The sequence below is a fragment of the Lonchura striata genome, chromosome 3, assembly GCF_046129695.1.
Source record: "Lonchura striata isolate bLonStr1 chromosome 3, bLonStr1.mat, whole genome shotgun sequence".
Taxonomy (NCBI): domain Eukaryota; kingdom Metazoa; phylum Chordata; class Aves; order Passeriformes; family Estrildidae; genus Lonchura; species Lonchura striata.
In genome coordinates, this window is record NC_134605.1 from 90,079,384 (window position 1) to 90,106,210 (window position 26,827).

At 36.5% G+C, this 26,827-nt stretch overlaps 1 protein-coding gene across 1 annotated transcript in view; it reads right to left on the minus strand.

Moving 5' to 3' along the window:
- Window positions 1-4,119: 4,119 nt before the first annotated feature.
- The window catches only part of FAM83B (family with sequence similarity 83 member B), a 49,344-nt gene continuing 26,636 nt past the window's right edge, over window positions 4,120-26,827 (minus strand). Inside the window, exons 3-5 of the mRNA XM_021551222.2 lie at window positions 16,886-17,050; window positions 8,641-8,765; window positions 4,120-6,599 (exon numbers count right to left, since the gene is read on the minus strand). Of these exons, the coding sequence (XP_021406897.2) occupies window positions 4,244-6,599; window positions 8,641-8,765; window positions 16,886-17,050 (2,646 nt within the window). The 3' untranslated portion in view covers window positions 4,120-4,243. The remainder of the gene's footprint in view (window positions 6,600-8,640; window positions 8,766-16,885; window positions 17,051-26,827) is intronic.

Here is a 26,827-nt window from a genome sequence, read left to right on the forward strand (position 1 = left end):
TGCTAATGGAATACATACTTGTGCAAGTGAAAGCAAAATTGGAGGAACATGCTTCAATTACTCATGAACTACTGCAGCTTTATGTTGCTTTAACTCTCCTGACTTAAATGAAAACAAACTAAAATACCCCAAAATACTGTACTGTGCAATACAAAATTGATATGGGGAATAAATTACACTAAGTACCATGGTAACCCTACTGATCTCTCTGCATTACAGAGTTGCAAAGCTACTTGTTGATTGCACAGCTTACCCCACATAATTCTACAAATGAAAAAAAAAAATGTATTTATCATACAGCTTAGTAAACTAAATTTGAATTTTATTTTTACACTGTCCTGCAACACATTTTGGTATCTTTTATGATGTCTTATAAACCACGTTTTAATACATTTCAGAAAGCTGAAAAATTATCAAATAGTTGTTGTCTTTGAATAGTAATTTTTCACCTCTGCAAAAACATCTAGTGCCTGATAAGCTTCTTGTTTTTCTCAAGGTTTGCAACAAATACTACTATCCTCATTTATTAGACAGCTGGCAACTCACTTTTTCTCGATTTATAATCTTTCTTCACATCTAGTTTGTGTTTGTTAGCATGAATAAAGAGGGCACTGCAAGGTCATTAATAAGAGAATAATCAACAATTTTGCCGTCTGGGAGGTAGCAAAAGCTGTTTATTACAGGGCTGAAGAAATGAAGCAATTTATTCACTGTATATAATGACTGTATGTAGGGGTAGTTTATTTATGACACAAATTGAACAAGCTCTGTATGAGGAGCCTGCATCTTCCAGGTGCACTGCCCTCTGCTCCCAACAGTGCTCCTGAAGGAGCTCAGCACCTCAGGACTGCTTAACTCTGAACAGCTTTCACAGAGATGCGTGACAGTGCTAATGGAGCTTTATTTAATGCAGGAATGATGTGACATTTCTTATGGATTTCACAACTCCCAAGCCATGTGGCCAAACGACTGTCATGCATGGCAACAGCTATTACTTCACAGCCTTACAAAACAGGGAGTGCATTGGGTGTGTGCACATTGTAAAACCTGTAACATGCAATGCACATTTAGGACACTGAATGAACTGCATCTCTTTGGAAAGGTAGATACACCAACAAAAGCTTTGGGAAAAAAGAAGTTCAAAAATACGAATTCCAACTTTTCCCTCCAGAAAACTGCACATCCTTTTTCTCTGCTGATATAAGGATTTTTTTGTCCCCTATATTTTCCTTTTTATTTTATGGACAATTGGGCTCCCATGGAGACATGAGGCAATCACATCATATGATATGAGTACATTAGACAGTACTGGGTGAGCATTTTCCCACTACCACAGGTTCTGGAGAGAACAAATGAACACTTGGTCCTTGCAGCACCTGTGGACAATGTGCTTCCCAACCTTCAAAGCTGTAGCTTCAGGCAGGGCATTAAGCTGCTCTTCCCATAGTGTCAAGCAGAGCCTTATCCTCCCGAAGCAGCACTGGGTCTTGTTACATTCCAAAAATAGTGATGTCAGTACATTAAGAGTCTGATCCTACTTCCCCTGAGGTCCATGGAATTCATTTTAATAAACCTTGGATCAAGCCTTAGCACAGACCATTCCTATGTGAGAACTCTGAGAAAAGAGTTGAAAATTAAAAAAAAATGCTATTTCTACAGAGATTTTTTTTTTTTTTTTTTTTGCACGATCAAGTCTATGAGCAGGCTCCACTGAAGGATCTTAATCTTCTGTGCAGGTGAAAAACAGCAGTATATACCTACAAACACAGGTGATTTGGTTAATTAAAATATCTGCCTTATAAGGACTCTTTCATTAGCAATCTACTTTGAGAAATACAGTAATTATTTCTAAATTTCATGAGTGTAGATTTCCCAAGGCTTATTACAATATGGAAAGCAATTGCTCTTCTACACTTGCCCCAAGACCCTTGTTCTCCTTCTCTCGTTTCCTTCCCAAATATAGTTCTGCCTACAAGCATATGTCACTAGAGTACAAAGGAAAAGTAAAGATCTTCCTAAAACTACCCCAATCATTTTTAGCACCAACTGCACTTCAGTTCAGGTACTATCCTGGACAAATTTCCAACTGGCTAAAAATTAAGTGCTTTAAAAAGTACAGTTGGTAATGCTGTTGTCTGTGTAGCTGTGGAAGTACATTGTACCTATGTTGAAAACACACCTTGAGAACTAAGACACTCCTTATCCTGGGTCTGAACATGTTGCCTCTGTTGGAACAGAATATTTAAACATAAATGTTTATTTGGGAAAAATACTAACTATGGCATTTCATCAAGGAATGAACAAAGTGATCACCAAGAAATTTATAAAATCTTTTGTGATCACAAGCAATGGAGAGATCTAAACTTTCAGCAGAGGATTAAGATGCAAGTCTTTGTCAGTCATATATATAATTAGCATTGCCACAATGAAACAGTTACTGCTATGATGCATGAGCCCTAATAAAGGAGCCTAAGAGCTTGAATAAAAAGCTGACACTGCTTCATTGAGGTCACTGACAGTAACTGTGGTGACTTCATGGGAACCCGAACAGGTTATCAGTAAGAAGTAGATTTCCATTTAAAATCTATTCCCAGGGTCACAGGCAGATAAGACAAATTTACTTCAATTGGTGCATTTTTGCCTTTTTAGTATTTTTTTCTAAAGAATGATGCCAAGACCTTCATGGTGGACTCCTCCATAGAACACTGTGGGGCCTTTCAGATCTAAGACTGAAGTTTTCTCCTAAAACTCTCTCCTGAAACACAAAGATCTGTGTAAGAATTCTAAGCTTTCAGCAGTAAAATTTCAAAAAAATCTGAATTTTCAAACAAAACTGTCACAGAATATCTTACAGCTAAATGGTTATGAAGTCCTTCTAAGACACGAATTTCACACCCAGGACAGGGTGAGCCAGTTGAATGTTCTGGCTGCACATTGCAGATGAGAAGTGGATGCCATACTGCTGCCCAAACACATCACCACACCTCTGTTTTTGTAAGCACTAACCTGTAGTCACCTATTATTGAGAAATTTTTTATGATACAGAGGCTCAGATAAACCAAACATGTCCCTTATAGACTGCAGTTAGGTGTCTCAATCCCTTCACTGAAGTTTAACACTTTCTACTACCACCCTTCACTGATACTTTGTCTTAGGAAAGGTGCCTTATCGTTTGATGTGGTGATTTTTACAAATCTCACTTTTAGCTGCCTAATTCCTTGCAAGCTTGTAATAGTCATCCTGACATAAGGCCATTAAAGCAACAAAATACCTGGCTACACTTTAAGGCCACAGTTGCAAAAATATCTGGCAACACTTAAAACACACTGCTGCATGTGAAACAAAAACTTACCTGAGAAATGGAGGTCCACAGAAATTTTCTTTTTAAACACCAAAAAGAAAAATGTAATAAAAAAGGTTTTTTAACAAAGACATTACAGAATACTGGCATGCTGTACAAATGTAATTAACTCATTGAAATTTAAACTAATTGTAGGTTATGTTCAAGGCACCTTTTCTATAAATAGTTTTTTTAATGTTAATTCTACATTCACACTACTTTAACCATGTAAACAAGTCAGTGAAAACTCAGATTAAGGTAATTTTCAAATCTGTATGCCAAATACTTCAGAAAAATACATATTACACAGAAAATTCAATAAAGTAAGACAGATCCATCTACTGCCCAAACAGTTCAATAGATGCTAGGAGGTAAATTATTAACAAGATGAAACCTAAAAGAAGATTCCAAAAATTAAAAATAAGTAACATGCAATGCATTAACATTTGTGTTTATAATTTCAAAGTGTACATAAATGCTGAAAAAATATGACTTACTATTCCTAGTGCTATCCTAGTTTTGAAGGGCAAATCTTTGGAGACAGTATTATCTGAAGTTTAAAAACATCCCTCATCTTTTTTACCCCATGTTTATTAATCTTAAAATACACTAGAATGTATTTTATTCACAAGGAAAATGTATAAAATTAATCTTACAATATCAACACTATATATAAACAACTTCCTTGAGACATCTTCTGGACAGAGAATTTCTGTGAAGATTTAAGTATAACAATTCTAGAATAATTATTTTTAAAAATATGTACATTCGTTCCGATGTCCTAGACTCAAGACAAAATCCAAGTAATTCTACAAAAGTTAGCCACGAGTCTTTGTCCAGTTAAGATTATGTCCAGCTTTGCCAGTCTTGATGTATTTCAATATGATCAACAAAATTATAACATTACTTGTTTTTGTGTAGTAAGTTCCCAAACTTTTGCATAAATCCTCTCAGCTTGTTTTCATTAGGCTGCAAAGGGTGGTAGGCAGTTGAGTTGTAGCTGACCATGTGATTACTCCTGCCATAATTATTCCCTAACGCCTTGCTTTTGATATCTGAGAGATGTGAACTGCTGTTGGCTGCATTTCCTGCAGGTTGGCTGGCATTTTCCATCTTACAGAATGGCTCAAAGCGACTATAAACACGCCTTTCACTCAAACGAGACCTCAGCTGCTCCTGGTGCTTTGAGCTTGGCAGCTGTGGTGTCATTGAACTTGCTCTTTGGAGAGCAGAAACAGGAGCACTTTCAGAAGTAGCATTTGTGGAGATTTCCTTTGCATCTTGATACTGAATCTGTTCTGTATTAAATCTTGGAGTAGATGGATCTCCTGCAGTTTCTATGAATTTACTTTCAAGGGGGCACAAGAGAGGACACTTTTTATTGCTCTCATCAGATGGAGGTTTTGGAGATTTCGGTGACTTTGGAGACTTCGGAGACTTTGTTGGACTCCCGGTGACATCTTCTTTACTTCTGTTCAAACTACCTTGAGAATTTGATGACGAATTTCTTTTTCTCCTTGGGGAAGAATCTGTCTTATTTTCAGAAATCTTTGGTTTTTGATTCTCATCTTCAGAAACCAATGTATCAGAGCTACTACACATTCTGTAAAAGGCAGGACCTTTGTTTTTTGACAAGTTTTCCTTCTTGTCTGGTGTGAGATTAAGAAGTGACCGCAGTTTCTGGGATCCTTTCTTCAGAAAACTTGGGGAATTCTTACTTTCTTTCTTCGATGTGCAATCCTTACTAGACTCCTCCCTGCTAGCTTCAGTGAGAGCTGCCATGGAGATTGCCTTGCTAGCAGTCGGGTTCTTCAGCTCTCCTTTCAGGTCCTTCTCCTCCTGTGGTGAGTGGTTGGTCACACTATGCAAACTTTTAGCACTCTTGAGCATCTCTTCTGGAAGTTTTGGACTAACTGGCTGCTTAAGTCTGTGCCTAGTCAATGTGCTGTAAACATAATTGGATGCATGTTTGTTGGTACCAGGATCCAATATGGACTTGGAATTAAACATAGGAAAACTTCTCCTTTTGAGCATATTTTCATTTTGAAGGTTCTTCAAATTATCTGCATGTTTGTCTGTACGCAGTGTTGTGTACAAATACACTGATGAGTCACCAGCTGCATTTGAATTTACACTAGGTTTTGTGTTGTCTGCAATCTGAATTCTGTGGCCTGTTGGTGCATCTGATTTAAGAGGAGAGTTTGTGCCAAGCTCCTCTAAATTATTATCTGTTCCATCTTCTACACTCAGAGCATGGTTAGATGTCCCTTTGGGTGTTGCACTTCCCTCTGACCCAATTATAGTTGAATTTGAAGAACTTGCACAGCTGCTTACTTCCTGCTGTTCAGGTAAAGTTGGCTGAAACACCAGTGACGATCGCAAGCGAGAATGAGAGTACAGCGCATGAGCTTTCATATTTTCAGCTGTGTCATAGCTATCATATCTGTCACCCAAGGCTGACCCATTTGACTCTACTGGATAATCTGACTGGTCATTCAAATAGGACTTTATTCGCCAGTTACGTAGGAATGATTTGGTGGTGTGCTCAAGGGTTGGCATCCTCTGCTGCAGATGGCGGATATGATTATCTGTCCCATTAAAAGACCTCCGTACAATTGAATTTCTCTCCGCAAGATTTACTTTTGGTCGTGAGAACTGATCAGCAAAACTTTGCTGGGGAATATTGTAGTTATTTGCATATCCTCCTCGTAATGATGACACAATACTAAGGCTATCAGATGGCATTTTCCAAGTATTTGGTAGATTGTTTGCTCTGTTAATAGCTCTGTTGAGCAATAGGTAAGGTGTCCTTTCTGGCTTCTCTCCAGCATAACTATGTCTCTTCCAGTGCTCATTTTTTTCACTAGGTTGATACTGCTGGATTGGATTTTGAACATTAAAAGCTGGATTAAATGGTTGCTTATTATAGGCTTGATTTCTCAAGCCATATTTATCTATTTCATTTACTGCATATCTTCCACGAGATTTCCAAACAGGATCTATCTTGAGAACATTGTCTTGCCTACCAAAAAGGTTTCTTTGGCTAGAAACTGAAGCCAAGGAAGACACTGAATGTTGGTATGTATCATTATCCCAGAGTGTCTTGCGACTGTTTACCCGTACTAATTCTGGGGCAAACGAACTGGGAACGGAAGAACGGGCATACAGTGTCCTGAACTCTTCATCAAAGGATTCAACAAGCTGTCCTGTGATAAGCTGAACCATGCTGAGGTTGGTTTTTTCAAATGACCACATAAAGCTGAAAGAAGAAAAAGGACCATTAGATACTGTTCTTTTAAGCTAAAGTATTGCACCAATCTTTCTTGAGAAGAAAGCTTTTACACAAACCTTGGGTTTGTAAAAGTACCTTCTAAATAAGTTGACGGCATGATTCATGTAATTTGGACTCAGGAGGTCTAATCTAACACCAGTTAAATTCAGATGGAGATTTTCCACTTATTTCAGTGGGAGCAGGAATGAGTCTATAACTACCCTTATAACTGCTCTCATAAAAGTATTCTAAAACAGGATTCACAAATGTAGAACAGTAAAGTACAAATACCTAATGGAAAAAAATCACTTCTACAAAGTCTATAGCAGAACTAACCTATACCCACTGTATTATCTCTCCAGTCAGATAATGTTACTGTGTGATTATGTTGTGAAAAAAATACATTTGAAGTAACATGCAGGAGTGTTTCAGCAATTTGGAATGTACTTCATTCTAAGCATTTTCAAAAAGATGCATCTCAGAATTTGAAAAAAAGTTTACATTTTCTAATATGCACACTGCATTGGATATGAAAATTTCTTTTAATTGCAATGATAATACTTTGATAATACTTTTTCTCTTTTCTGCTGTGAAAGGCTGAACAAATGCTCAAAGGTAAGTAGCTGCAATTAATTTACAGCTACAAAATGAGATAAAATATATTAACATGTACATTAAGGATGCTGCAACAAGACTAATATCATGGAGCGAAAAACATACAATTTACAGGTTACAGCAAAGAAAACAATTGTTTTGAAATCCTATTTCAAAAAAGGAAAAAAATAAAGAATTTATTTATTTGCATTTTTCTTCTAGATATTAGAAAATAGGTTAGCTTTGTTCATAAAAATAGCTTACTGATTAAGGGTTTTTTTGCTGTTTTTGTATTTTTCAGGAAGTTATAGTGTATCAAGATTAAATCAAATCATTCTGCATAAGTTTTTTACCCATTACTTCTCACAATTAACATATAATATTTGAAAATACCGCTAAACTTTAAATTGAGCTCAGTGACAGATTTCTAAAAGACTTGTTTTTCCTGTTACAAATCACTAGATTCTTTTACCAAGAAGGCCTAATTTCTACAGAAATTGATGATTCCAGCCCCTGTGGTGCAAGGTGTTCAAGTAGTGCTGTTTTTCAAATTGGAATGAGAAAACCTATCCCATTCTCACAGACTATGACACTGTGCGTAGATGTCAAAGCATGCAGACTCTCCCTGCAGTCTCTTACCCGCAGTAATTTATGAACTTATCACTTACCTCACTACCATTTATACATGTCAGTCTGAATTTGGGGCTGGCTGAGTCTTGGAGGAAATAAAAGGTCAGATTTCCAAAAGCTTACAGTGGTGGAAATCTATGAAAGACAGTGGCTGTGGATCTGGCACCCAGGCACTAAGCTGGCAGAAACTAACTCACTTGGGCAAAAGAGAAACGTGTAGCATGAAAAGAAGGAAAATATTTAATAATGTGTGAGTTAAGATTGTCTCTGCTTTAACTTAGGTTTTTTCCAGCTCTGCAAGGCTCTTCCAGCCTGTTTTGCTCACATACACTGGAAATAAAAGGAAAACAGAATACAGAAACTTAGCCAAACACAGAGAGAGAGACATGGGCAATTTTTAATTTGACCATCATATACTAGAGAGCCACAGAAGCAGTCTCTAATGTTAGCTTTAGAAGATTATTACATGGAGGAACTATCTTATGAAAAAACTTTGTCACTCACTTCTCTGGAGTGAATGTTAAACAAGAATAATTCAGACAACAAAAGACAAATCAGGATTTTTTTCTTCAGCTGTAGCAAAACCTATATCCTTTATTTCTTATTTGTGAAAAATGAACAGATGATCTCTTAGGCTAGTTAGCAATAAGTATCTATGAAAACTTGTTAAATTACAGAAAACATAATCAAATTTACCCATGTGATTCCCTAGAAGAATTTTCACAAATACAAAATCTCAAAATTTGCTATACCAACAGTACTGAGATGACAGGTTTGCTACAGACACTTCAGTGATTGATCTTACCTGTAAGAACCATACATGACTTTCTTACAGTCAACAAGAATAAATTTTTGTTCCATTTTTCCATGGAATTTTGCTCCTGTTTTAGAATAGTAATCTTGTCCTTTCACTGTCCGCACTCTCATATTCTGAAAAAGACAATAAAAACACTTTACTTTGTCTATTATAATCCATGTTTAACATTCAAGGAGCTAAAATTCAGAGGAACAGTAGGAGAAAAGTTAAATTATTGCACATTAATAAATTCTGCAGGGAATGAAATGCTGACCAAATTTATTGCCAGGGACCCAAAGTGGCCAGTTACTGTTTTGTCTTCAAGATTGATGAGATTCCCTAGGCCTCAGAAAATGAAATTATACTTTTCCATAGCCAAAACTTCCAAAAAGAGGTTCTGGCAGAAGATATCTTCAACAAGGGAAAGTGGTTTTGTATTTCAAAAAAAATTCTTTCCATCAGCTGATACATGTTTATATGATTTCCAAATATTTCAGCTTATCATAGAGAACACTTAAAAGAGCCAAGATCACTTTTATTTTAATTGAACAAGTCTACAAATACTATATCCTACTCTGAGATCATCCACCAAATGATACCACTTAGTGCTAGAATCCCTTGCAGATTTACCACCAATAAAATTTATCTATCAGCTTTGCACCATGAGATCAATCATATTTTTAAGTTCAGGGACGCTAACACAACATTCAGAGGTAGCACAAACTCAATGCAGAAGCTAATTTTGAATTCTGTTAAGATTTATGCTTTATTCATGCAAACTCAGTAAATGGTACTTGGGAAATTTTCCACGCCGGATCTCAAAAATATGAAATTTTTTCCCAAACTACTGATGAAACTGATTCAGCTAAGTCAGCATCTTCTAATTTTTCTGTCTCTACTGTCATGTGGGTTTTTATGATCATGGAAAGAGAAAATTTGAAGGAAGTTGTTACTATACCTTATAGACTGTACTAATAACAATTTTCAAAAAGTTCTTATGGGGATGTAGAAAAAAAGATACATTTAACAGAAATTGTTACACAAAAGGTTCTTACTTACAGAAAAGCTAAAATTTATATTCAATGCAAACCAACCTACAAGCATCTACTTTATGTAACTGTGGAGCACAAAATACTTCACAAGACATAAAAGCAGCTTGGAATATAACTGTGAATGATCACAATATTTACTGTAGCTTCTAGCCTTGGAATAGTTTTTCTAGCAACCCTAAGTTTTCCAGTGGGAGTAAAATCCATAATTTAGCATTGGCAGTAAAAACCAAGAATCTGCACAATTATTATATACTCTGTACATATGGAAATCATGGAATGTAAGACCTGTGAACAGACAGGAATGTCACATTTCACCAGAACTCCCACAAGGGCAGGCTGCAGATCACAGATGTGCTCTGTAAAGGTCAGCTGTAGGTGGAAGGGCTGTTCATGAAGCAAATGGAAAAGACTGTGTGCATCGTAATTCCACCAAAATCAGGAGGATTAAATAAATAGAAAAGGATGGGATGGGATGGGATGGGATGGGATGGGATGGGATGGGATGGGACGGGACGGGACGGGACGGGACGGGACGGGACTATTTCAGGTGGAAAGGATGTACAGTGATCATCTACTCTGACTGCCTGACAAATTCAGGACTGACCAAAAGTTAAAGCAAATTATCAAGGGCATTACCAAATGCCTCTCAAGGACTGACGAGCTTGGGGCATTGATCACTTCCCTAGGAAGCCTGTAGCACTGTTTAACAACTCCCTCAATAAGGAAATGCTTCCTGATGTCCAGTCTAAACCTCCTGCAGTGGGCTGAACCATTCCCATGCATCCTGTCACTGGATACCAGGGGGAAGAGACCAGCATCTCCTTCTTCACTTCCTATCCTCAGGAAGCGGTAGAGATGTTCAAACTTACAAATTCATTTAAAATTTCAGTCTGTAAAATATGACTGAGTTTGCAATCAGTGACATAAACCCTCATTATCTATCAGAGCACTTCTACATTTGCCTAAAACATATAAATTTCTGGTAGATAAAGGCTGTAGGAGTTTTAAGGATAATATCTACTATAATCCAATGAACTTTATTCTTTCCAAACAGAACATTTAAAAAATTAGGAGAAAATATCCATGACATGAAAGCACATTTCCAAATAATACATGCTTACTAAATCAGTGTATATTTCAGTGTTGGTACTTTGAAACTTTTACCAAATGAAAAATCAAACCACAGAAGCAAGAGTTACACTTAAAAGCCGATGAGTGGGAAAACCAGGGTTTAACTCAAGTTATCAAAGTTCTTTAAACTTCATTCACTGTTAGGTGAGTTTTTGCTTTGCATTTTTGTCAAGCTTTGAACACAAATTCAACTCAGTTAAAATGTACAAAGACAGCATTTAAGAATTTCTTTTGTTCATGAGCTAGCAAATGTAAAACATGTCTAGAAAATATTAAACATAAAGCTTATCTCTTCATTAGAAAAATAAAAGAAATATTATCTAGAAGCACTGTAAAATTTTAAAAGGTAAAAAATTTAAAAGCAAAAATACAGGTGGATACTTAGGTCTATTTCCAGAAAGAGCTACAAAAGAATTAATAACAACCCAAATTGCATTACTGAATGCCAGATATACACAAATCTGCATCTCTAATTGCTAATCACTTTTGCCAACCTAATGTCCTGTCTTTTAAGTTTTCTGCATTCCAATTAGAAGTTGTCTTCTTGATGAAAATCAATTTTTGTGCTTTTCCAAATTGATTTTATTGAACTTTGAACAAGCATACTGAAGAAAGTAATTTTTTTACCAGCAGCTATTCAAGCTTTAACTAATTATATTAAAAACTTTCTTTTGAAAGATAAATACTATGGAAATAGTAATTCCTGAAAAGAAGAAAATACTGAAATTTACCCATTCTAAAGATAACCATAATAGTAACCCCTTACTTTAATAAAATCTTGTGAATTAGTAATGAAATTTGCATTTACTTTGATGACTGTTTTACCCAGTTCTATATACCACATAATTATATGTGTATTTCAGACATATTTAATTATATTTAAACATATTTATGTCATTATAATTTGAAAAAGGTAACTTGAGAGCAGCTTATACATTTTCAAGTGCCCATAACAAGTAATATTGGCCTAAAGACATGTCAGTTGAACACATTAAATGTTACTTAGATAATGTCTGATCAGTATTGGACAGGATATAATTTGGGAATCAATGCTGGAGGCACAACCAAGTCTAATGGCTTGCAAATTGCTATACTACACAAACAAAAAAGCTTTGCCTTAGGTACACATAAGTTGAAATATAACTTTAAGTAGGCATATGTAAAAAGGGAATAAAATTATTTACATTAAATTCCTGGGAGGTTTTAAGAAGAACTGTAATCACTGTAGGCACTCTGTTCTCCTTTTTGTTTACCTTCTCTTCAGTATTTTTCCTCCTGTAGCTTTTCCATCCCTATTCACCGATTCGGAACTCTTTTCCTCCTTTGGTAGATCATCCATTACCAGATGGGAATGTGACAAGTGCAAAAGATCATGCTTACCTTTCTCACATAACACTTCCTTTTCCTGCACAGTTCATCCAGCATTCTTCACCATCTCCAAACCCTCTAATTAAGGTGCCAGGAATGCACACTTTTATTAACCACCCAAAGTCCCAAATCACACAAACCATATATGAAATGTAACAATGCATTCCACTTGGGATTAGAAGCAGTAAACATATACATACAGAATTACAAGCCCCATCTGGTATGAAGTGCTGGGATTCACCCTCCTGCCTGACTTCATCCTCAGGCTATAGGACTCTCCTAACAGCAGTGTGCTCATCACAGCATCATTGTGGGGAAAGCAATCATTAATTTATGAATGGATCTTCTCTCTTGCCCAATAGTTTACAGGACACTCAGGAACATTTAAAACATCCAGTGGCTGCAGTTTTATAATAGCCATCAGTGCTATCCAGTTAAATGACACTCAATGATGAACAAGAAACAAGCTCTAACCTCTTTTAGATCATTTTCTTTACATTTTCATTCCAGAGAGTGCCACATAACCATGATCTAAAATTTTGAAGTATTATGCACCATTACACATTTATTTTCCTTAGTAAAATCTCTACAGTGAGTATACTGGTCTCAAACATTTCATTTCAGCACTTTTTACTTGTAGGCACTGCTTTTATCAGTGGTCCATTACTTGCCCCATACATGCTGTCAAGAATACGTACAAAGAAAATGGATGTCTACCTAATATTTAACCTAACAGTTTTAAAGGAAAAATAGTCAAATTTCTCATATTGTTCCTCAGTGATAAGGTCTCCCTTTCTCTTCTCAAAGCTGAAAAAACTCAAATCTCTCAGCGTTTCCTCATATAGCAGCTTCATATTGGATCATCTTTATGGCCGTTCTCTGGCCCTTCTCCAGACTACATATTTTTTTAAGTAGTGGAGGTGAAAACTGAACACACTATTCCAAGTGCTGAGTAGAGTGGCACAAAGACTTGTCCATCTCTGCTGGTGATGCCCTTGCTGAGGCAGCCCAGCACGCTGTTGGTTTCCTTGCAGGAGCAGCACACTGCTCACTCACACTGAGCTTGTTATGGGCTGAACCCCAGTGGTCATATCCCAGCCTGTGCTGCATTCCTGGATTATGCTTTCCCAGGTACAAGACTTTACCCTCATGCTTGCTGAGATTCATAAGGGCCTTGCTAGCCCACTCTTACAGCTAATCCAGGTCCCCCTGCAGGGTGGCTCTCCCTTCCAAAGTGCCCACTTATTCACTCTATCTGGTATCATCAGCAAACTTTGTCAGGGTGCACTTGATCCTCTCATCCAGATCACTTATGAGAATATTAAACAGCATTGGACCCAGAACTGACCCCTGGATGATACCACTTGTGACAGATTGTCAGTTTAAAAAGTAGCTATTGAACACATATGTGCTGTAAAAATGCCAAGTAGTTTTCAAATTCACTTCTATTCTGACTTTGAATATGACTTAATGATCACTACTCAAGACATGACTGGAGTCTGGTCCTTATCACAGAATTTGCTCACAGATACAACATCATGCTGTGAGTGGCTATTCAATAACCAAATTTGCCTTAGATGTGGAAGTACTGGCAAACTTTTGATGATTTTGGTAACACTGGTGAGAAAAACCAGGCTGCAAGCAGGTCTCAAGAACAGCTACTACTGTGTATTTAAACATGCATATCTGGGAGTAGATTTCAAAGAAGGAAAATAAAATCAATTAGTGGTTTAATTTTCCTTTTCCTGCAATTCATTAAAAATGTTGAGAGCATTATCAGATAATAATCAGGTCCTGCTAAATTGCTTTCAATATCCTCCTGTAGCAAAATGGTTCTTCATTAGCAGAAGAGTAAAAAAAGAGGTTTCTCCAGAGCATAGAACCTCCACTGTCTCACGTCATATCAAATAAAATACCTGTCAGTAGCAGAAAAAAAAAGTGAAAAAATTTACCATTAGCATCTGAAAAATCACCTGGAAAAAAAAAAAAAGTTTGAATCTGTAACAACTTTTCATCTTTCTACGCAAAGGAACTGCTGACCAAGCAAGTCAGACCAGTGAGAAAGTTCATCAAAGAAAGCTCAGGTAGAGAAAAAAAACAAAAAAGAAACAATTAATTACTGAGGACAAATGCAGTACAGCCAGAAAACTAATGAAACTGGGAAAGACAAATGGGAAAGTACAGGAAAGGAATTATTTGAGCTCCACTGATAGATGTGATGTCAAAATGAATATTAAGTAAGAAACAACCTAAATGAAAAGATGCTGCAGGAAAGACTAGAACGAATCCTAGTAACCCCCTGATTTCATAGTTTCCTATATGGAATTCACAAAATAATGATGGAATATATGGTCCATCAATTTTTTCAGTTATATGTTTCAATAAAGAAGAAAACATGCCCAGGAGTCAGACTACAGATGAGAAAAACTGTCTGCACAGACATTTAATGAAGATTTAGTAACAAAATACTCTTTCTTTTCCATACAGAAGATAACTTAGTTATAAATGTGAACTAAAAAAACCAGTTTTGTTCATCACTGCATCTCAGTTTTTTTACTGATTCAAAAGGAGAGAAAAAGAGACAGAGGTGTTGAGTCTGAAAGGCTTTGCAGAAAACTCATCATGAGTGTCAGGACTAAGAAGCATCATCCATACTCCAACAAGACTGAACCAAATTATGCCAGACAATAACAAGACCAGTGCTGCTGGTGCTACATCTTCAGGAAAAGAAATAGACCCATAGAGCTCTGCTCTCTTCTTGCCTTCACTGAATATAAGGGCAAGGCCAGAAGCCAAGAGTACAAAAAGTTGAAGATGCTTACCTTTTTTCTGAACCTTGAGTGATGTGAAAAAGGGAAAGGGAGAAAACATCTTCAAAATACTGTCTGTTCTTTCATAGTCACCTGCATTTCCCTTTTATCCTCTAAAAAGGCACAGGAGCTAAAATGCAGGAGTAGTAAACTGCTATTTTCAGAGCAACAGTCACTGGGAGTAGCCCATGGATAAGAACACCATTAATTTGAACAGTTTTATTTCAAGCTAAACTGGAAACTCAGCACACAACAGGATTATTGCTTAGCTCTTTGGCATATATTTTCTATTTTCTGATAAAACTCAAAGTATTCTAAGTTAACCTTGCAGAGTAAAGATGTATTTTATTTCTCCTGCCAAAAATCAGAAATGTAAAAATACAATGTCAATGAAGAAGTTACATACAAACCCCTCCAATCCACACTAATCCATACAAAATCCACTCTAATCTATGTATATTAAATTTTCAACCATAGTACAAATACCTAAAAGTCTATAAAACTGCCTTAAAAAGACATCCTTGAATCCAAAGTAGGTAAGCTTTTGCAACAGCTGTGGATACACACTGCATGGAATTATTTTGAAAATGCATATGACATTTTCAAGACATCCCTTTAAAGGCACACTCCTAATTTTCTATATTTTGGAAGGACAAAACTCATTTAATATATAGACATAGATAATTTTTGGCAACCTCTACGGCATAATTAACCCAAGTAATCAGTAAATGGTGTTATCTCAACTTCCAGAATATGGAAGTACTGCCAAATACTGACTTCATGAAAGGCAATCACTACCAGTGTTTATATAACATCACAGTTTTGGTGGTTTTTCCTCAGAAGTTCCCACAAGTCTGTGTATTAGGCCACCAGACAGCAATCCCAGACTCCTATGCAAGAAACAAGCATGGAAAGTAGAGTGGGAATATTTCTGAGGACATAAGTCAACACTCCAGAGTAAAAAATGGGTATAAAATGGAGTTTGCTCCAAACATCCACCAAAAAGTCCTCTTTATCCTCACAAATACAGCACATCTCTGATTCCTGGACTGGGTTCTTAAAATAGGTGCTGCTAAAAAGAGCTTTTATAATACTTTTGACTGGCATGAATGTAGCTTAACTAGTTACAGAGGCAAGGAACTTCAAATGGAGCTATGAGCTAAGGCAGTGCTCAGAACTTTGCAAGCAGACTCCAACAACATCCTTGGAACTTCTTTATGTCTGTCAACAGTAGAGTAAACCAAGAAGTCCTTATGAAACACTTATGTCAGTTCAGTGCAGCTCATGGTTTGTATTCTAATCTCTGATAAACATTTGGGCAATGCAGGACATCTCGTGAAAATGTAAATGTCATCTTGTTATCTCTCTTACAGGCTAAAATTACATATTTAATGTCTAAAAGCAATAGGACAAAGCACAGACATGGAAATACGGATTTTCAGGAAAACACTATTAAAATAGAATCTTGGGCCTCCTAAAGTATTTTAATGCAGAATCTTAAAGAAGAAATCATAAAATGAAGTACACAACTTATTAATTTATCTAAGTCTTATGACTTTATTTGCAGGCAACTATAGGAGAAAGGATAAAAAAAAAGCTTAGTTTTACAAACATGCTGTATTCCTAAATACACAATAATGGAAAATTATTTTATAAATTATATATGAAAGCTATGACATTCTATGAAAATGTTCTTGTTTTGACACTTGAAAAATATACTTAAAAAAAATATATCTGTAGAGAAAGTTCGGCTGAGAGCTTACCTATTTACACCTGTTTGTTAATTTTAAAAATCAGTATTTAATAACCACTTTTTCAATAATAATCACTTTTCAGTGGGCTGTGGAGGAGTAAGTGGTGAATGTTCATGCAAAGGAAGACAGGATGCCTTACCCTGAGTCTCTGAACTTGACAGCCTTGTTTCTCTGTCATCTTCAGAAAGTGACTGAAGTTCGATTCATCAAGCAGAATATACACTGCAATCCCTCTAGCAGATGCCTCCACGATTTCTCTAAAAATATCCACATCTGTAAACATATCCATAACAATGGCAATGACCTGAATCAAACAGGAAAGACACAAATTATTGTATTGTATAAACTCGTATCTAGAATTCTTCACTGAAGCCTGCACTGAGCTTCTAATATGCTAATGTTTTTTACACAATAAAATGTTCTATTTTCTATGCTGTTCCACTTAACCTGAAAGCTTTCAAGACCACTGGATCTTCTTTTTGAGAAATCAAGTGATTACCTATGTGATGTATGTCACAAGTACCAAAGTCCAGTAAAATGTGTTGTGGGTTTTCTTGGTTTTGCCTGGAATCAAGTTGATTTTGTTCCTAATAGATGGTACCGTGCTGTGGTTAGGATTTAGCACAAACTGATGTGGTTGTTGATAAGTAGCGGTTATCCCAAGTGAAGGACTTCTCAGTGTTCCAAGCTCTGCCAGTGAGCAGGTGCATAAGAAACCGGGAGGAAGCACAACTAGGACAGCTGACCCAAACTGGCCAAAGGCATTTTCCATACTGTAGAATGTCATGGTTAGAGTGTAAACTGAGGGGAGCTGGCTGGGAGGGGCCAATCACCGCTCAGGGACAGTCTGGGCATTGGTCAGTGAGTGGTAAGCAACTGCATCACTTACTTCTTGGGTTTTACCTCTCTCTCTCTCTCTCCTTTTAACTTACAGTTATTGTTAAAACTACCAACAGAATCCTTTTATTATTATTATATTTTACTTTCTATGTAAAAATGTACTTTACTGTAATACATTTACTTATTAAATTATTAAACTTTTCTTATCTCAACCCACAAGGGTTTACTTCTTCCCAGTTCTCTCCTCCACACCACTAAGGGGGTGAATGAGCAAGTGGGTGTGTGGAACTTTGTTGCTGGCTGGGGTTAAACCATGACATGGGTGTGCGTAGTGACTGGTTTGATAAGGGAAAAGGAATCCTAATAAAAGTGAAAGAGAGGGGGAAACAGCAATACAAGTGATGTGTAAAAACCTTCAAAATAAAATTGCAATATGCATAGAAGAAAAATCAGTTAAAAATTTTGTACACAGGGCTTCTTAGTCTTTCATCATTTTCTCTAAAGCTAATGGTGCAAAAGCCTGAAGTAGCTAATAAGCAGAGCAGAATAAGAGCTGGAGGTGCTCTTACAGGGACAAAATGTCCTCAGCTCATGAGCGCTTGGCTCAAGAAGATCAGAATGCTGAACACCAGCTACCAACAGCCTTCAATCCAGAGGGATAAAGCAAGTATGTCTGATTTGGAAAAGCAATGTCCTTCTAGAGGTATTTTGGAGATATACATATAAATGTACTGTTGACATATCATTAGTAATTTGGGAAGAACTACTGTTGAAACATGAAAGGAAATAAGAGGAAAACCCCATGTCTGTGTAACTTTTAAAGGTATTATTTTTGTCCTCTAGTGTTTTCATGAAAAGTTGCAATGAGGCGTCTCAGGTGAAAATTCAAATCAAATGAACCCTTCACAGATATCAGACCAGGTTTTACGATTTTCACTAATCTTTAAACTACTTGTACAACAACTTTAAAGGTGTAATTGTTATGTTTCAGGTACTCATCTTTTTCTAGAACCGAAATATTTACCTCACACAGGTAAATGTTGTTGCACACAACCAGGTAGAAGCTACGTCTCCAGACAGTTGCACAAATTACCTTTTTTGAATCCCCCCTGCTTAGAACTAAAACTTTCATTTATGCCAAACATGTAATTAAATCACTAGAAATATAAATGAGAAATGACTTACAAAAACTAAAAGTAAACTAAAGTAATGGAAACAATTAGAGAAGGTAAGAAGACAACTCCTGAATAAGGGAAAAGGAACAAAATTGGCCTCTGCTTTACATGTCACTTGGCAATAAAGTCTTTACAAATCCACCACTCAGAGAGGAAATGAATAGCATTAAAGAATTCCATTCTTACATAAATCTTAGGTAATATGCCAATGCACTACCTCATTTTCTTTATTGACTTTTTGAAAGTAAAACCCAAATGTGTTTTTCTCCAGTACAGAATATATTTCTTTATCTAAGGACTGAAACCACAAATGTTTATCTTGGCTCCAAGGATCTCATCACTTTCAGACTGCACCTTCTGCTTATTCTTGTTTCTGAGATACACAGTGTTAACTGAACAAGGCAACCCTATATATTCATCTGTCTTGTTTCACTTGCATCTGAGAAGAAAACTGCCAAGACAGATCAGGTATGGTAGGTAAAAAGACCAAAAAATAATCTGTTCTTAAACAGTCTGTTTCATTATGTTTCCGCCTTCCTCTGAACTCCCTAATTTCTTCCTAGACTTTCCTTTTCTTCAGTTCTTCAAGAAATGGGTGCTCATTGCATTCTAGGATCAATTTAAATGTAAGAGAAAAATCCTGAATGGATTCATTAGTGCACACTGATACAAGTACCTAAAATATTCAAAACCCACAGCACAGCCCTCAAAAAACATTTTAACACTCTCTTATGGCAGATATCTAAGATATTCACAGGTTTGCAGCACTTTGTGGTTGCAAAGACTGCTGAACTGGAAAGATGCAGAATAAACCCCAGAAGAATGTGCAATAAAAACTAAAACCCAGCACAGACTAGAATGGCCATTATCTATCTTTATGAAGAAGGTAGAGAAATAAACATATAAGCAAGCAGGCCAGTAACTTGGTGACATAAGAAGGATCTATGTGCACTATTGTGCAGATATTTCACTCGAGAATGAACAGGGAACCCTCTTTGTCTTCACTAGTAGAAATATTCTCAAGCCATTTATCTTATTAAAAGCATCAAGTAGCCTTGCAAGAAAATGTAGGTTTCACTTCCAGAGTTGGAATAGAGATTATCTTTTGAAACTTGAAGCTCATGCTGTCTGAAAAGTCCTTACCAGAATTTGAGTGCATAGATGCAAAGCTAGAGTCATGACCTGACAACCAAATGGGCATCCATTTGTGCATTTCCTACAGACCAGAGGTGACTCTTTGTTAAATGTTCTCATTAGGCTGCCCATTTACTCTTAGCAACATGCAACTGATCTATTAAACACAAACATAATCAGGCTCATCTGCTGGAGATGAGTGACAAATTTGAACAATGCATATGATACACATATTATACATACAATAAGTAAAAAGTCATTAACAGTGATAAGGTAATTTCTGCATACTGATTTCCATAAACCTAAACAGATGTTTGACCATAAACTATAGGTTTTAATTTAGAAAGAGTGGATTCCATAAAGGTCATGGAATAAATAGTCTGGTCTTTAAATGTAATAAACTTCCTTTTTTTTTTTCCTCCTTTTAATAGGGATATGTGTACATTTCCTCAGTTTGCCTACTTTGCAGCAGAAGGGAGTATTGCACATGGGAAAAGACAAAGCAAATATGGTATTCAGAGTTCCGAGTTTTGATTAATTAAGGAGACCAAGACTGGGAAATTACTTCAATGAGGTATTCTATAATGTGTACCTACCTTTTATTAAAGCTGCAACAACAGCTGCAGGATTACAGGACTAGTTACTTGCTGCATCACTTCAGAAGAAAAGATTTCACTGCTGTGTTTTTACATTTGTTTTTGCAATTGCAGAGCTAATTTCCACCCTGCTACTTACAAGAACACAACAGTAGATTCCAGTAAGAGAGAAAAACTGATATAATTCAAACTGCAGAAATACATCAGAAAATTGCCTATTCCATACATTCTGTTTCTTTTAGGCATAACAATACTACCCTGAGTCAAGAAAACCTCCTAGAGGCAGAAAGTTCTAGTATAATACAGGAAGCTTCCTTACAAACTGTCATTTTTTTTCCCAAAGCATATTTGTTTTCCATAATGCAAAGATATTTTTAAAAGGAACCACTCATGCTTTTAAATCATATACAATGGCCTTCCAACCATTCCAGGAAAACTTGACGGGTACAGCAGTTTTTTGATGAAAAGCACCAGAATTCTGGGAGAACTTTCCAAACCTGATCAAAAATGACCCTCACTTGGGAACAGCTAAACAAGCATGTTACACCTCCAGGGAGGAGAAAATAGTTGGTAGAGTAGACATTTGCTGTGCATAATATCACATAGCACTGAAATTAAGCACAGCAAGAGGGAACTACCACCACCTGTGTGGGTATTGGATAGAAGAACTAAAAGTTCAGTTCTTCCAAAAGTGAAGAGAGTGCAGAAAACAGTTTTATGCTGGCTTTCTTCTCCCAAAATTAAAATAATCTTTGATTGTCACTGCTAGTATTTTTAGTTATCTACCCAATCTTTTTTCTTTTTAAGTAATGATTGTTTTTAAGCTTAAAATTCAGTTTCAATGACATCCTTACAGAACAAGAGAATCTGCTGAAGTCAATAAGCACAAAATGACTTCTAATGAATCTGACAAAATGCTCAATTAACTGAAGGCAGTGGTAGAGCCACATGCTATTATCCTTCTTACTGTCTTGACACAGACTATGCTTTGCAACAGAAAAGGAAACTACACACCCTGCTTTGGCATTTAAAAACATGTAAATATGACAAGAAAGTATAATTTTGTTGAATAAGACTATTTTTATACAAATATTCTAAACTACATTTTTCAGTAAGCGGATTTATTTAATTGCATGTTGGTGAGGAAAGTACCATTTTAAAACTCGGTATTTCTAAACTACCATCACTCTGTAAGAATACAGAGTATTCTTTTCATTCTTTCAAAGTTCTTAATCTTCAATTTTGGTAAACAACTGACTCCTACAAAAAGTACCAGTGATGAGGTTCATGAAAGACACATATACATTTGTTTGTTGGTTAAAACAAAAAGCTAGAGCTGTAATATCCTGCATATCCTTGATAAACAGGAGATTATGTACATGGTTACATGGCAACAGAGTGGATAACATGACACAGAAAATGGAGGCCAGTGTTCAGTTCTCTGGTACCTATTATGCCAAAGGGTGTTATTGCTAGTTTGGGCCCATCCATGTGCATTGCATTTGCTTAGATGGTTTTCACCTTCAGAAACTAACTCTATTCAAAGACTTATCTAGAAAGAAGTTGCCACTCCCAACAGTTACACTTATCATTAAACATCTCCTGAGCTCGTCCAGGGGAGGGCCACCAAGAGGGCACTTGCCCTGTGCAGACTACATGAAGGAACTGGGTTGTTCAGCCTGGAGCACAGACAGTTTCAGGGAATCTTTCAGCAGTTCCTGGTACTTTACAGGGAAGCTCTGGAAGGACAAAGGTTCTTTGCAGTGGTGGCAGGACAAAAGACAATGATCAAACTGAAACGAGAACAGTTGTGCCTGGATAAAGGGAAACCCCCTTATTCCCACAAGTAGAGCAGGTTGCCCAGAGGGGTCCAGTTTGCATTCTTGGAGGTTTTCAAGACCCTGCTGGATAAAGCCCTGGCCAACCTGTTCAGATACTACCACTAGCCATGCTTTAAGCAGGAGGCTTGGCTGGAGACTTCCAACTGACCAAAGACTGCAACTCAATGATTCAGAGATCTTCATTCCCATCATTGTCAAAATGAAAGCAAAAAAGCAAATTTTGCCATGTTTGGTAGCAATTATAAACTTAACAGAGACTATAAAGAGAGAATGCTGAGAGCTAAAGGAGTTTTCCTGCTTCAATTTTTGATAAGAAATAATAAGTGGCTTTTAATCTTCATTGAGTTTTAGGACATCAAAATCAATCTTTTAATAGGCGTGTGTGCTGAAATTCAAGCATAAATGTAACAAAAGGCCTTCACTGCTAGCACTCAGTAAGTCTATTTTGTGAACCCTTGACAGTTTCATTATCTCAGCATTACCACTTCTTTCACAAATATGAATTATGATTCTCTAGGTTATATATTGCAGTCTGTGTCATTTAACAACTCCTCTGCTATGAACAGTAATAATACAGGAGTCCTCTACTAAAATTGTTTGCTTAGGGCAGGCTTTACTAGCGACACCTACCAATGTCAATAACCTAGTAATGAATAATGCTGAGGATCTACCCTACACCACAAAAGTATTGATTTCTTGTAACCCACATGGGGCTTACTTTGGGCATTACATGACAAAAATCCATACTGCTGTGCAGTGCTTTAAATGTCACCACCCTTTCTCACCCCAAGAACAAAACCACATCTCTGCAAGAATTATTAATTCTATTTTCATCGACCTTTTCTCTGTTACTCCAGTCCTCTTTCTGCAGATCTCTGTTTTGGGGAGAATCTCCTTGAGGCACATGCTCAGTGCTGAGTCTGGTCTTTCTCAGACAGCAGGCAATTGAAATAGTGCAGAAAGAGAATACAATGCTGTGTACCATGCTGCTAGGAACAGGAGGCAGGCAGCAAATGGACTCGTGAGTTTCTGACATTAGAAGAGACAAATTTGGTAGTCAATGCAGACAACATTCCCTCTAGTAAGCTATATAATAAGTCCCACAAATTATTGTGGCTCTTTTCTCTATTACATTATGTTGGTTTTTCTGGTTAAGGGTTTAGATCCAGTTTTACGTTTCCTGCAATTCATACTACCAGCTCCCTAATAAATCATCTGTTATCCTTACTTTCTGGCTCTGTTGCTCTCACCAAAGTGCTTCTAAGACCAAAGTTCATTAATTTGCTATTAATTTGCAAAACTGAAGACAGCCCTGAAATGCTTTGTACAATAGATCCTTTTAATGCAATGTCTACTTTGAAACCATTTGTGCTGGGTGAATTGTTGAGGTCTCACAATACAGTAACAAATGAAAAGTCTTGCAATAAAGTGCCAAAGTGTAATATAATGAGGGGAATCTTGCTCTGTAAATATAGCCTAATACAATAATATAAATAGTAATCAACCATCTGAGTATTATCTATTCTCCTACAATTTCTGTGGCAATATAATGGAACAAATACTGAATGATTTATACCTATGTAACATTCATGAAATTAATATCACTACTTGTTGCATTGTCACTACTTGTATTATCATCATAATTGACCCCCTGAGATCTTATTTAATGTATTTAATTTGGCTCTACAGACACAGAGCGATATACAATAACTATGCAGAGTACTTGGAAATGTTCTCCCATTATTGCATTCTCTAAAAGCAATTTAATTAACTACAGGGTGAAGTCTGGCACTTCATTATTACAGGCAGCTACACCACCTCAGAATCAGCTCTCCTAACCCTCACTTACCCTCTTCCTCCTCCTGCTCCAAAATAGTTCTACCATTTATTCTGAGGATAGAAAAGCACAGGCTCTCAGAACCAAGTACACCTTCTGTTCTCATTACCAAGCCTCAGTTTATCATGCCATATACCACCTATAAAGATTAAGAATTTTAAACTAAAAACTAAGTTTATATGAAATATAAAATTAACTTCTAACATATACATTAGCAATCTTTAATAACCATAACAATTTCTCTCTGCAACAGGACATCAGAAAAGTTCAACACCAACAAAAAATCATATATATTAGTTCACTGTCCAGAAAACATAAACTAAACTTCTAGCTGGCTCCTGCAATACAAGAGAAACCAGTGCAAACTATTAGAAAATTATGAAGGTGGGTAACCACACAAGGTAACTATACAAATAATTTTAACTGTGTTTACCTGTGTAGTCCATGATTTACCTGTGTAGTCCACAGGTAAAGCCTTATCTGTTCTGTCCAAGAAACACACACAAAAGATGTGCAGTAGGAGAACCTTCTAGCTATCAGTAGCAGGGGAAAATGTTCTAATTCTGTTGATGAATAATAATATGACAGTAAAAACAGGATCTCTGAGAAAGGATGCAATTTTAATTTGAAAAACACTGGAAAGATCAAATTTTTACAATGAAGAATCTTCTTAAAACTACATGAGAATTCTGCCTTTTCCTCAATTTGGGATCAGAAGACCAGCATTAGCTCTTCAACAGGTGAAAACTAAAACCAAAACAAAAGTAAAATTCCCTGAAATGGAAATAAGTGTTTTCTCTGAAAAGTGAATGTACAGAACCATTACCTTTCAGAATGCTATTGCAGGCCAAGCTAGCAAGTCATATATACACCACCTTAAAGTGAAACCTCCTCTGTCACCTCTTGAAATTCACACAACTGGGATTTTTATCTTGCAAAACTCATGGGAGTGAGCTACATTAACTCTATAAATGTGATCTTTATCTATGAGTTTGTTAGTTGTTATTCTGGTTGAAGGATTAGTAAGAACTCATTGTAAGGTGACCACATTACAGGAGACACCTCCTCCCTCTGGCCAGCAGCAGAGGCAGTAATTCTTCTGAAGCTTCACTTCCACTCATGCAGAATTGAGTGTCAGCAAGTCATGGCAACAAGAAGATGAAAGGGGACATTCCAGGGATTTTTCATGGGGACTTTCCAAAGAGCATTTATAAACCTAATCCTTGGAATGAAGGATCTGCAAAGAAACAGCTGCTGCTCAGTGCTGGCACACCATAGACAAGAAAATATTTACCTAAATCTGCAAAAATCTGTCATGCAAGAAGCATTATCAATGCTCAATTTTAACACTCTGTCCTGCCTGCAGTGCTCCCATCAACAACTAAAATGCTTTTGGTATTTAGCAAGCAAGTTGTGTTCTGTCACTGAGAACAGAAGCAGGCAGAGGTCCTACAGAAAAGGACATAAGGCAGCCCAGAAAATCCTTGGCAAGAAGGAGGAATGCATTAGGGACCTTCCTCTGCCCTTTCTTCTCTTGCCATTAATATTACTGCTGTATTGCCAGTGCCATGTGGGCTGCAGCTGGTTGGGTAGCAAGACTAATATTTGTATTTAGCTCTTCAGAATGTTCATATTCAGTTGTTATGTTGAGAAGCTGCCAAGCTTTTTCTGAGGAAAGCAATCAGAAAGGAAATGCCAGGATTTCTGACGGCCTACATCTCTGCTATACCACAATGGAAATTCATGACAAAATCAAAGGTACTTCTCTAGCCTCTGGCTTTCTCTATGATGAATTTCAAAGACTTCTGCTTCAGAAATGTATTTTTTATTTAAAAGAGTATTAACAGCTTCAATATGTGGGTTCTCATAGGATTCCTTAATATTTAGTGAATGTTTAGGCTATTTCAATTAATATTATAATGTTATACTTTTTATTTAAATTTTTTTTATAAGTAGAAGCACTTACTTATTCATGTGTGCGTATTTAGTGACTGCACAAAAGCAAACAATGCACAACGGTGTGATAAGTCTTAATTACTTTATTTAAAAGTCTCAGTAGTATGAGTTACTACTGAAAGGTTAAAAACTCTTTTAATATCTGAAATTATTACCTCACACCTGAGAACAAGGGAAAGGGACACTTCAAATGCAGGGGGAGATAAGGGGAAGGCAAAGGGACAAAAACATTTTTTAAAATGCACTAAAAGTGTCCTTTCAAATTATTCCTGCTTAAAAATGCTCCTCATGCCACAGAAAACTAGATTGGACATTAATACTTCTAAGAGCTCTTCCTGTGATTTCTTTCAAGAAATATTAAAATAATTGACTGCTTATCAAAGAATCAAAGTAAATGTACGAAATTTCAGCTAATCTAGATAACAATTCTAGAGAGTAGTTTGGGGGTTTTCCACCTTTAACAGTATATTTTGGTGGGGTTTCTTAGATTGGGAATGGAGTGATGTTCTAAGTCAGTCGGCCTTCCCACCGATTCACTTGGGTTTCCTCAAGTGTCCTGTATACATTTTCAATAATAAACCCCTCTGAGAGCTTATATATTGAAAAATGCTTGAAAATTTATAAAACTCCACTATATAAATACACATTAACAGGCTGTAAGCTTTAATCTATAACAAAAGCATTTCTTCAAGTATAGAACTT